Source organism: Vidua macroura, chromosome Z, assembly GCF_024509145.1.
Source record: "Vidua macroura isolate BioBank_ID:100142 chromosome Z, ASM2450914v1, whole genome shotgun sequence".
In the NCBI taxonomy this organism is placed as follows: domain Eukaryota; kingdom Metazoa; phylum Chordata; class Aves; order Passeriformes; family Viduidae; genus Vidua; species Vidua macroura.
The window spans coordinates 23,697,513-23,711,018 of NC_071611.1; the positions used below are offsets into that span (position 1 = coordinate 23,697,513).

The window sequence follows — 13,506 nt, forward strand, 5'->3', positions numbered from 1 at the left end:
ACACACAAATAATCTAATTTACTGAAGTCAATTATTATGTCAGAGCAAAGGTAGATCAGAACTATAATAAAGAACACAAGGTATCATGGAAGCCTGGAAAATTGGAGGGCTACTGCAGAAGAGTCCTTTACAGGGAAAAAAACCCCAAAAAACAAAAAAACAAAACAACAACAACAACAACAACAACAACAAAAAAAAAAAAAAAAAAAAAAAAAAAAAGAAAGAAAACCTTAGGTACACATTATTTGGGCTTCATGATATAAAAAGCAATATTAGATCTGCTAATTAATGTTGGTTCATTGGAACAGAAAATGTTGGTTCATTGGAACAGAAAACAGTGTACTACAACACTGATACATGTTATTTTCAGAGTAGCAATATCTACTAACACTTCTATCCACTCAGAATTAATCATCTCAATTCTACCATCTCTGCCTAACAAGACACCAGTTTTCCTAAAGCAGGTTGAGTCATTCTGATGTGAATAATTTCGTTATTTTTCCCATTTCATTACTGGTTTTTTTTTACCTCTTTTCATCTCCTCTACTAACCCTTACCATTTTCTGAAGTCTCGTTTATACTTTTCGTTATTCACTTTCCGTCATTTTTTTCCCCTTCTTGTTATAATTAGATACTTACAGCCATTTTACTGGTATATGAATAAGTAGTAAATTGAAAATCTACATCTGAACATGTAGCAAAATTTTGTCCCAAGAATTCTACTATAATTACTTTACTTTTAAAAATATTTTCAGTTGATTTATCTGTAGTTACTTCCATGTAACTGAAGATAGTAAAAAAAAAATCCCATGTATGTAGAATAGAAATCATAGAATGTACATAGTATAGAAATAATTTTTATGTCTCTTGATAACAAAAATAGTCACTAAATGATGAACTGAATCCAACAATTCTTCATAATAAATTCCATACTCATTTTTAATTCTCAAAATCTAACATAAACTCCCCAATTTAGCTAAATGTTAAAATTAATGCTTAGAAATTTTAAGAAAACATTTTTTATTGGCAACATCATCCTTCAGCTTACTTTTATTTAGCCTTCAAATAACATCTTTTTTTGTCTCCTGTGTGTCAGGGAAGCTGCCTTCAGGGTCTCTGCTTCAACTGAATATTGTATTTGCATCACACTTTTTGGATCTCATCTATAAAAATAATCACCCAAGACTGTGTTTCACTGTATTATAAGACAACTTTTTTATCTGTCTTATCTTTCCTATCTGCCAACCAGATTTCATAGTCTTTCCTTTTGTATCAGCACCCTGTTCGGAACTTTGAGCCCATTCATGTATGTGAAACATCCATTTGAGATGAATTTGCCTTCTAAACCTGAGACTCATCTTTCAATAATAAAAAAAATTTAAAAACAGAGGCTTCAGAGCCAACATACATCTTTACTGATGGACAACCCTGAATTTTTATCTTCCATTAGCAGAACTGAAGAGCCTTATATGATGTATTTCCTCAACATCCTGTCCTAAAGCTGTACTGTTCTGCAACTTCTGTGATTCACTGTGCAAAACTTAAACTGATGTATCACTCCACACACTGCCTTTTACCACAGATTCAAACAGTGTTACTGCAGCTTTAAAGTACACACAGATCAGAAAAAAATTATCTCAGCTAAAATCAAATTTTCTGAAAATACACACTGCAGCAATGTCCAGTGAATTCTGGATTCTAAAAATGTGGAAGTTTTCCTCTACTCAAAGTAAGAACTGAAACAGAGAGCTTATATACAAAGATAGTAATCAACAAGCACAAAAATGTTAGATGGAGAAAGCCTGTATGTTTAACAGAAATTAACTCATTCAGACCTGAGATCCCTCCAAGTTGAATGTCTGTGCATTGTGACACAGCAACATGACATCTTTTTCCAAATCCCCAAGACTCCGATATTTATGGTTGCGAATTCTTTCCTGTTGCATTTGTTGAGGAAATGAAGACAAGTATTGATGGGCAGTGGTGCAGAAAGAAGAACAGCAGAGAGGAAACTGAATTAGTATTTGATTCAACGTACTACAAGCCTTCTCTTAAAAAAAATTACCTAAACATCAAGATAAGTATCAGATTAGAACATAGAACATCTTCAACCATGTTGTTAGCATATTATTCAAAAAATGCATCAAGGTAAAAGAGCAAAAATTAAGCAATTTCTTTGTGAACTGTAAGGGTTAAAAGCAAGAGAAATTGAGCTCCTTTGGTAAAAGAAGTTCCAGTTTTGTCTTTCTACCAAAGAAACCCAGTAACTGTAACACAAGTGAAAGATATAGAATTATGACATCACCCAAGGTGCAACATGCTGCCTAGACCCCATCTACCAAACTCTGTTTGGATCTGATCTGGCTCTTCCAAGGTATGAGGCTAGGGTCTAGAAGTGGAAGCCCTGAGAGGAATAGCGGAGATCATTTGGTCTGTTTAGCCTGGAGAGGAGGAGACTTAAGGGAGACCTCATTGTAGTCTACAACTTCCTTACGAGGGGAAGCGCAGGGGCAGGCACTGATCTCTTCTCTGTGTTGACTAATGATAAGACCTGAGGGAATGGCCTGACGTGCCAGGAAAGGTTTAGGTTGGATATCAGGAAAAGGTTCTTCACCTTGACTGTGGCTGGGCACTGGCACATGGTGTGATTCCTGGGGTGTCCTGCGCAGGGCCAGGAGTTGGATGTGTTGATATGTGTCCATCCCTTCTAACTCAGGATATTTATGGTTCTATGATTTTAAATGGAGGGATAAGTATATTCTCCTAGAACTATGAAATCTTTGTCAACAGTGTATTTTTACCAAATCCATTGAGATTCACAATTAGGTCTTTGCAAAAAAAGCACTGAGATGGCATCCATGTCACATTACCATAGTTTGATTTGATCTTGAAATTACAGTGATACACTGCAATATACACCAAACAAAATTACTAACAAGTTGTATGACAACGTTTAAAATCTAATCCACCAATACAGGTGGTAAAAAATATTAATATGCTATTTTAAAAACAACTTTATGCTCACATTTCTGTAAAACAAAAAGAAATTGAAGAACCTGCACTTCCAAAATTCCTCCATTCCTTACCTTTATCTTTTTGAAGTCCACTGGTTTCCTAATCAATTCATAATACTCTGGTAGTTCTTTCCTAGATGGAAGCTGAATGAAGACTTCACTTAGCTGCCGTCCTGAACTGTTGAGAAAAACAAAGCCATAAGGAAAGGAATTAGTACAACTTTCTCACAAAACACACACACACAACCTAATAATAAGAAAGAAATTAAAATAATGGAATAAAATCATGTTTTTCTTTCAAAGAAATAGAAACTGAACCGTGATTTTTAAATTTGGTACAGATCATTAACTTACAATTTGAAATTTGAAACTGTTGTCCTAACATATCATTAATATGTCATTGACATCTAGCATCATTAGAGATGAATATGTAGAAGAGGCTTTATGAAAGAAGAATCAGGATTTGCATCTGAATTCTTCAGTCTTTTGCTGAGTACACTCTTATAGTTTCCTTGTTCAGTAATTTTTAGCAATTCTTCCTTCTGTCACTCTTTGTCTTCTTGATCACTGAATAGTTAGTCTTGTAATTCCTCATTATAGCAAACCATAGTGATTTCCATTATACTATATGCTGATTGCTATTACACTAACTCAATGTTACAACCAAAAAATAAGTAACTTTTATTAATGACTGTTGGGTTTCTGGAAGATCATTCCAACTATATTGAAAATCACTACTGCCATTTGTACTTCTTCATTCATTTGAAGTAAAGTGACAGATTTTCTATAAAATTTTTATACTATCAGTGTCTTGCCTATAACTTAGAGGCGTCCGTACTTCCCATTGTTCATCCTCTTTTAATAGCTACTCTAACACTTTCGTATTGAGCATCTCTTTTTAATCTTCTTATTTGTCATTTTCCAAATAATACATGGTTTTAAGTCACCTTGAAAGAAAATGTGCTGATGACACTTAGGGGTTTTGTTGGTTTTGTGTTGGTTTTGGTTGGGTTTTTTCCCCTATGTGCATGTAATTTTCACAGAGTAGCAGAAAAAAGCAGTCCATGAAGAACTGCACACAGCATTCACAAGCATTTCCCAGTTCACATTCACATGCTTCCTTCTCTCCCAGCTGCTCCAGAAAGGCCCTGTTTTCTCAGCTGAATTCTCAGATAGTATCTCAGGAACATCAAACTCCACAGGAGTTGGGCAAGAAGGCTACCAAATACTGGTTTCCCTCTGGGCTTTCTCTTGCAACCACCCTCCAGAGTGGTGTAGGATCTTATCAGACATTGAACTGAAGGTTAACTGAAGCACTTCTGAAATGGAGAATAAGGATGATAAAAACCCTGAAGCTGGCAACAGCTCTCCCCTTTATGGAAGTAATGAATGCTTACTATACAGTCTGCATTTCTTAATGCCTGAGGTAACATCAGAATTTGAGAAGGTACTATTTTTGTTATGGACCTGATAGATTAATGAACCAGATGGAATAAACAAATTTTCCTAATTTCCTAACTATCTGGTGCTCACCTAATCCATGATTTTTTACTGTTCTCAGTTTGGTCCTGAGACAATGCTGCTCCTTTCATCACAGAGGACAATAAAGTAAATACTCTAATTGCAGACTGCTAATCAGCACTGTTCTACTGACATTTTGACACCAACAGGCAGCTAGACTATTTTTTAATTCAGTGCAGACCTAGAAACTAAAAGCCCCTGTCTCATCCTGTACAATTGTGTCAGACTTGCAGCAGCAGCGGTGGCAGCAGCAGCAGCCCTTGCCTGACCAGCAGCTGCTACCCTTGCCTGACCAGCAGTAGCTGCCAAGCTGCCTCCTGGGTCTCAGCAAGGTTCTGGCACATACCTGGGTGTGCTCCTGGGTGTGGCTGCTGCAGGTGAGACAAGGCAGTTGGGCCTATGGTGCATCCCTGTCCCACGAGAGAACAGTGAAGTCTATGTACTCCTCCTGTATAACTTACGGCCGTTGGGATAGATATCCACAGAGACCACTGGCAGCTCAGTAGCAGCTACTAGCAACTTCACCCAACAGATCTAATTTATTTGGGAAGAACCCTGTTACTGAAATAGACAAAAGCATACAGTGGCCAGATAACTGTCACAGCCAAGTCTTACTTATTTCTCTCCTGACAGCAAATAACTGTGAAATTCTGGCCACTGCACCTGCCATGTCCTTTGGTATGGACTCACATGTTCATTACTTTTATACTTCCCCTGTCCAAGTGTTTATAGAATGAATTTAAAGGCACCAGCCTTGTTCTTGACCTGTGTGTCTGTGTCATGCTACATGACAGAACCTGTCTTCATCACAGACTGCCCTCTCACAGTGAAACTGGAAGCAATACAAGGAAAAGCAATGCATTATATATACATTCTACACAACTAACTAAAATAATGTGTGTTTCTGTTCATTAGAAAATTGAGGACTGCATTTTTTTTTTTTTTATTAATAGAGGGAAACGTTTAGCAGTAACAGCTGCAACTGAGATAGAGAAGTGGAATTTCTTCTGAACATATACAACACTATGAAAACCAGCAACTGGATCTATGGTGGAAAATGGTAGCTTAATATTTAAGTTTCTATTCCCCATTTATAAAATGAGCATACAATACTGTGAAAGATGTACTGTATCTGCAAAGCATTCAGACTCCTCAGAAGCATTATACAGAAGCCAAGGGGGAATTTAGCTATTCCTAAGTGATCAGTGCCCACCTTATACATGCAAGGCACTGATCATGAGGAGAGCAAAACAAAGCAGTATCCTGCTACACCATTACAAAGCACACTGTAACTTAGCTGCCTGCACCTTGGTACAGTATGAGTGTGGATTAGCTATACAGAAGGACTATTGCTGCTGTGTTTTTATTTCAGCAGCCTTAACAGAAATTCCTATTTGAGTAAAATTACTGATGCTGGGTTTCTTCAACTGTGCTTCAGAGTCTAATACTGAACAGAATTACTCCAGTAAAAAGGAAACAACCACTAATAAACTAATTCTGATCAAATTTTAAAACATGTTTAGCCTATTAGTCCTACTGAAACAGTTTCTGATGATTATAGCTTTTATTCTCATGGCTATATTATCTTCTCTTTTTACATCCACGTTCTCTTACACACCCAGCCTTATATGGTATTTTATATTAAAAATGCAACTCATAAATTATTAAAACAGCTATATTCTATTTTCCAAGTGCAAAACCAGCCAACTATGATTTGTTCACACATTCTATTAACTAAGAATGCCATATAAAACCCTCAAGCTTTTGCTTGATATAATTAATTACTTAAAATAATTTAAGGCCATGAAAGAAAAAGCATTAAGGGCATGAGAGAAGACTACAGTCTGATTTTGTCTACTCAGATCAATAACAGCTTATTCTGTTCTATAATTTTTATAGAACCTACTCTCATAAAGAAGTACTATCTTGCACTCCCTTTGTATATGTGCATCCATGCTATAAACAAATGAGATCTCTTCTAACAATCTCTAATTGCTATGTTGTGGATACAGTAGGCAAAAATCAGTAATTATTAATGCAACTCTGATTTTAATACTTTTGTACTTATGTAATTAGAAAATAATAACCACAACAACTACCACATAAAAATCATGTGCAGTAAAAAGAAAAAAAAAATCACTTATGGTTGCCTAGCAACTAGCAGGCTATGTGCTGAAAGGAAGAACGATCAGAATAAATTAAAAGATCTGACTGTGAAAGAACTGTGACAGTTCATTGCTACCGCATCAGCTCAACATGCTAGTCCCATGTGTGCTCACATTAAAAACACTTGCATACTGCACAAGTTAAAGCAGCATTAAGAAATACTGCTTATTTGGAAAATGTTTTTGCTTAGAAAAATATTTGTGTGCAATGCTTTCAGTTTTCTCTCATTTCTGTCAAATTGCTTGTAAGGTGCATACAAGCATATAATTCCACCCTTTTAGTCAGTATTGTCTTCGGTGAAATGAAATGCAGGAACCCCTTTTGTATGAGGCTCCTTTTTCTATTTGTTTTTCCTGGCAGTATTTGGCCAGAAACAAGCTGCCACAGGCTTGTTAGAAGTATACTACTACCAACACTCTTTCTCCTTTGGCATTAAAAGGAGAGATAACTATAAAGCTGAAACTGCAATATGTTCTCATATTTCTAACAAATTTCAAACTTTTAACAGATAATAAAATTCAATTTAGAGTAGGTAAGAATGAAGAATCCTGCATGCTTGCCCAAGTCAGAGCGCTCACAAACAGAACCATGGCTTGAAACCTACAACTTTAAATCAAATGCAACTCACAAAGATGCTATTTAAAAGAAAAGTGTGGGAGGGGAGAATTACAAGAGCGGACATAGTGACTCCCAACAGCTATATAGGGTTAGTTTTCATTAATGTTTAAGGTCCCTTTTTGGAACTCACTACAGTAGTACATGGTAAATCTGTCTCCATCACTGAAATGGAAGTGGGTAAAAATAGTTAAATACATAATCCCTGGGTTTGACATATGGCTATGTACTCCATAACTTGAGTTTGGATGTAAGTAAAAATTATTTACTTTGTGTGTTTGAATACCCCAGAGTACCAGTTGGCATAATTATTTACTAGTTAGATCAGTAATGGCTGTGTTACTCTCCATTTTAGAACAGTTAAAAACTGGCAACTTAAGAAAACAGCTGAAAAGACTATGAATAAAATCTGTTTCACATACAGAGAAAATACCCTCTCCCTGTGCTGTGTCATCAAACTGCTGAGTACCACAGACAGGAGTAGTCTCTTGCCAAGCAGGCAAAAGGCAAAAACACTCCACCCTTCAATTTTTTCCTATCCTTATTTGAATGTGGTCAACAGCTACCTGATACCAGGAGGAGATTTTGTGAAGTTAACTGGTGCACCATGCAAGTCCTTACTTTTAATCTATGAGTAGATCAGATGGCAGTTAGGGGACAAATGAAATCACTGTAAGGAACAGAACAATTAGCCTCCTGGGACTCTTGAATTCAGCTGTTGCTAATGCGAACTAGTGGTAGTATCAAATTGGTACCCAGGAAACATTCAATTCTGATGCAAGGCAGAAGAAAACAGTGGGTTTGTAAGGAAGTTGAAGGATTGCAACGTATGAATGATAGAATCATACAATTATTTACGCTGGAGAAGAGCTTTAATATCATCCAGTCCAACCAGTACCCAGTCTACTACTAAGTGCCACATCCTCACACCTTCTCAACATCTTGAGGATAGTGATTCTACCACTTCCCTGGGCAGCCTGGTCCAATGACTGAGCACTGTTTCAATGAAGTTTTTTCCAATATCCAGCTGAAATCTCCCCTAGGGCAACTTGAGGCAATTTCCTCTTGTTACTTGCCACCATGGAGAAGAGGCTGAATCTCTTTCAGGCAGCAGTTGTAGAAAGCAAGTAACATGTTCCCTAGGCCTCCTTTTCTCCAAGCTAAAACCCCCCAATTTCCTCAGCTGCTCCTCATAGGACTTGTGCTCCAGACCCTTCACCAGCTTTGTTGCCCTTCTCTGGACACACTCCAGCACTTCAGTATCCTCCTAGAAGTGAGGGGCCCAAAACACAGGACTTCAGGTGTGGCCTCAATAGTGCCAATTATAGAGCATTTCCCTAATCCTGCCAGGATGAAGTATCATTCATTTTCTCTACTTTATTTTTATTTATTTCATCAGGAAAAGAAAGCTACACTTACAGCTTGTCTTCCTCTGAAATAAACCATAAAGAGGAAAACCATCACAAGAGAAAAAATACAGTTTAAGAGACTAAGCCTATATGTGTATGATGCAGATCAGCAGCTGGGGCTCAAATGAGGCATAAAATTGCCTTATTCTGAAAGAAAAGCTATCAGCAGTAAAACTGTCCCTTCTTTCAAAAGGTTACAGCATTTTTAAGTGGACATACAAACTACTTTTTGTGCACCAAACTGATTTGGTGGTGCCAAGCAATAGGATGAGAGGGAAAGTGCAGATACCAATGCACAGAAACAGATGGCCCAGAGACTGTGGAGTTTCTCTCACTGGAGACATTCAAGAAATGTCTGGAGCAACCCTGTGTCATGTGCCCTGGGATGACCCTGTCTGAGCAGGGAGGCTGGACCAGATAACCTACTGTAGTCCCATCCAAACTGATCCATTCTGTGGTTCTTTGATTTTGTGTTGCGAAAACGTAACATACATAACATATGATTCCATGACATTAATTTTAAAGAGCATTCCCAATTTTAGAGGGAAAGAAAGACAAATTAAAAGCATGGTAACTGGAAAAACATGTGACAATAATGTTGGACTGATGAACTGCAACTTGCTCTCTTCTAAACAGATGTTTTACACTCCATGGTTAGATCAAGGTACAAGGGTGTAACGACACTTAAATCTTAGTTTAAGAAGTAGTTGCAGCAACAACTCAGATTAATATGTATTGTAAACGAAGTCTACATAGATGATGCTTTACTTGGAAAAATCAGAATCAATGTGTAACTGGAAACATGTTTCCAAGTCCCTGAATCCAGGGTCTTGGTATTGTAAATGATCATATAGAACTTTTTTAATTAAGGAACAAAGGCCAAATCTATCTAGTTATTTCTGTCCCACCATTCCATATGGAAAGATTACAAAACTCTTAATTAATAACTTGTGTGAATTAATAAATGCTTCCAGTCATATAACCTTGTGACCACCATCTTATATTTTTATATAATTTTACACTTCCTGTGTTTATGCTTCCCTTCTTTCCCAAGTGAATTTACTGAGAGCAACCATCTTCCCCTCTCAAGACTGGATAAACAAACCAAGCTGTTTCCTCTTTTAAATCTCTCCCATGCTAGTTATCACTGAAGTAATTATTTACACTTTTCTTGGTGTAGACTAATCTTTCTTGAATAGAAAAGCATTCAGGTACCATATACAAGTTTAACTGTATCACATATAATGACATACACCCATAATGAGTATTTCCATATCTACATAGGCAATAGCAGCACAATAGGGCTCCTGTTTTCTTATGTCTGGACAATATTCATGGATCATAGTTGGATTTTATCAATAATTTCTCTGCCCAGGTAAATCTTCTTCTGTCAGTTCTATCTGAACTGATGCTTGAATCAGAAGAAATGTTTCTTGTTTTTGGTCTCTGAGTACCATATAATGCACTCAGAGATACTGTACTTCATGCCATTTCTTTTACCCCATACCTAACTGTGTCCAATCTGCTGTGATTAACACACCACTACTGATGTTTTAATTTTGGCAAGGACATTCCTCATTTTGAACACATATCATAAATATATTGTGATCTATGCCAAAACCAATTCTCCAAGAACTCCTTTCCAGTTTATCAGTAACTTTTTTAACAGTGCCTTCAGCTAGGTACTTTTATTTATGTTCACACAGATTAATGAGCTTACTCATTGTATTTCCTTTCTTTCATACTAGCTTGTACCCTCTTCCTATGGTACCCTAAAAATGCTTTAGCAAAATCATAGAATCATAGAATGGTTTGGGTCAGAAAAGACCTTTGAAGATAAACTAGTTCAACTTCTCTGCTGTGGCTGAGCAGAGACATCTTTCACTAGATCAGATGACTAGAAGTCAGAGGATCCTGACCATCTTTTCTTTCCTACTTTTGCTTCATTACAGATCTATTCTCCATTTTAAATGAGTATAGATGAAACCTACATTAATTCAGCTTTGCCTACTATGGCAAAGCAGTGTAGAAAAGTAAAAAAGGATCTGAATCTGTAGTATCACTACATGTTTTATGGTTTGATACTGAAAGCTGAGTAATGAGACCACAGGTGCAGTTTAAAAAGGTAGCAGTGACTTCAATAGTGATTTCTACTTAATGATATGGAGCATGTACCCCACAGTTCTTCAGACTGAGGTACCTGCTATCTGTTTCCAGTTTAACAAAGATAAATATAAAGATAAAATAAAGAAATGCCTATCAACATGAAGAAAATCTTGAAGCACATCACTCAATAGTGGAATCCAATGCAAAAGAAACTGCATAAATCAAGTACTGTCAACTTGTCAAAGACCTCAACAAATTCTCACACCAAAGGCATTGAAGCAGTCCAACATTCTCAGTGCCTTCAATCGTTGTTCTTTTTCTCATTTTTAAACGATTTTCTTTATTATACGGGACACATCCTAGATACTGTAATTTCAGGAAACTAATGCTGGCTGTCAGTCAAGTCAAATCTCACTGCAGTTTTTTCTCCTTCACTGTGTCTCTAGCTCTCTAGAATTATCCTAAGAAAATCAGCTTTTACTTGTAATTTGCTCTCTAAGAACTATTAAACTTATTGCCAAAGGAATGTTTCATAAAAATCAATATCCCTCTGGGATTCACAATGGGAATAAAAGGAAATTGGAGGATTGCTAAACTGTACTGCATAAAAAAGACAAATCTAAATTAAATGGTAGAAATTGCACTGAGGACATGGCAGGAAGAGCAAATATACTTCAATGCTGACTTCCACTTTCTTGCATGGAGTTCTTTATCTGAGGTTTACAAGTACTGGGATAACGACCTCTGCATTCCCTTTCTTGAGAATCATATGCTGCATTTATCCACACTGAAAATTTACCTAAAATATTGCTAATATGTCTGTTTAAACCAGTTTTAATCTTCACATTTGACTGTGCAATTACTATTTACCAGAGCTCATTGTTTGTATTACTGATATCTTAGCTTTCCTTGACATTGACAATTTTGTTGGATGTTTTTTAAGTAAGGGAGGAAAGGGTGGTACTTATCCCCAGACATGTACAATTAAAGTCAAGTTCTAGACAGTTAGGAAAGCACTTGTAGTATCAACATTAGACAGTGTCACCACAGAAAAGCAGCCAACTAGAATTTCATATTTTTGTGAGCCCCATGGATTTTACCTTTATTTTTTTAAAAAAAGGCTTTAATAAGAACAGAAATATGATTCTGTATTTCAAAGCAACTCTTCTCAAAAGCAAGGGAAAACATGAGATAAAGCATGGAGAGACTTAATATCTTAGTAATGTGTTCTTTTCACTATTTTCGTGCTGCCCTTTAAACTGCATAAAAATTACTACATGTTGTAGAATTGGCTTTGACAAAGTAACTCAGACCTAAGTCAGTAAGATTTTGGATGGGTATCACCTGACCACCTCTTGGAACACATTGGTTCTCCACAGTCCAGATGAACCCCCTGGACTTATCATAAAGAAAAGTTAAACATCTTTTAGCACTGATTTAAGCTAAAGATAAAGATGATTTCAAGTATTCAAATACTAAATACATGAAAACCTGTTTTTTTTCCCCAGATGCAACTAATGGCCTACTTTTCTTCCAATTAACCTGTCCCTCTATACTGGCCCCAATTGCCTTCACATTCACAAAAGCCCACAGCTGAACAAACACTGAACCCTCAACAAAACTAAAGGGCTCCAATGCCTAAAACCCACTTAATTCTACAGCTGCAAATACTGAAAATATTAATTGAACTCTAGAGCAAGTTAACCCCAAATAATTTAAGACATTGAAGGTCCTTGCTGCCTAAGTTTGTAATTCTGTTTTTTCATAGTATTGGGTGGTTTGATGCTCTCTCACAAAAAAAATCAGAATGCAGAAACTTGGAACTCCTGTGTGTAACTTACAGCACTGAAGAGCTCAGTTTAAGACTTACTTTTAATTCCTTACAGAACAGAGGTCCATACACTTTTTCAATTGGAAGCAAATCTGTCTTGCATAAATGTGGGCTCCAGGGAGAGTAAACAGTATGCCTTGTCACTACACAATAGCTCAACTGTTAACTTTTTTGACTTAAATCAGATAGGAACTTTCTGAGGCACAAACATCAGGTAAAAATCTTTAACCTCCCCAGAAGCCATCAGTCACTATCAGTAGCTATCCCCTGCTGAAGGCTAGTGGAAGCAACTTTACTTGCTATTTTAAAAACGAGAAGCAGATATCCTGATCAGAAATGCTTGGCTTCAAAAGAAGGTTCAAGGCCAAGGATCTAAAATGCAGAGATGCTTCCTTCCAGTCCTGACTGGAATACCTAATCTTAAACACTTTTCCCTTCTCAACTATTCTGTTAATTGAGAGTCATGGCAAGCTAAAAACACTGAGATTGTAGTCAGCTTCTTGCTCATCATGTTTGTTGCTATTAATGCTGTTGCAATAAAATAAAATAAAATAAAATACTTTTTGATGTACTCTAGAAAGAGCCCACAGATCAGAGAATGTTTCATTTTAACAGTTATGTCCAAAAAACTCACAGATCATAGCAGTGTCTGCTTTACCAAGTATCACCCAAACTACCCTTAAGCTAGAACAGATGCAGACCTAGAACAGTAGCTGCAAAAAAGGGCAGAGTAAAGTTGCCACGTAAAGTCAGAGACTGAAAGTTGTTTACAGGCAAATAATACATTGCTATACCTAGGTGCAGGTCACCTAATGCAAATACTTCTTGACTTTCTCTCAATGCA

At 36.7% G+C, this 13,506-nt stretch overlaps 1 protein-coding gene across 5 annotated transcripts in view; it reads right to left on the reverse strand.

The window, feature by feature from the left end:
- SMARCA2 (SWI/SNF related, matrix associated, actin dependent regulator of chromatin, subfamily a, member 2) overlaps positions 1-13,506 on the reverse strand; it is a 117,806-nt gene that overhangs the window by 5,000 nt on the left and 99,300 nt on the right. For all 5 annotated transcript variants that reach the window (XM_054002914.1, XM_054002915.1, XM_054002916.1 and 2 more), the window contains 2 exons: positions 3,087-3,192; positions 1,836-1,937 (listed from right to left, as the gene is read on the reverse strand). In XM_054002914.1, the coding sequence (XP_053858889.1) occupies positions 1,836-1,937; positions 3,087-3,192 (208 nt within the window). The remainder of the gene's footprint in view (positions 1-1,835; positions 1,938-3,086; positions 3,193-13,506) is intronic.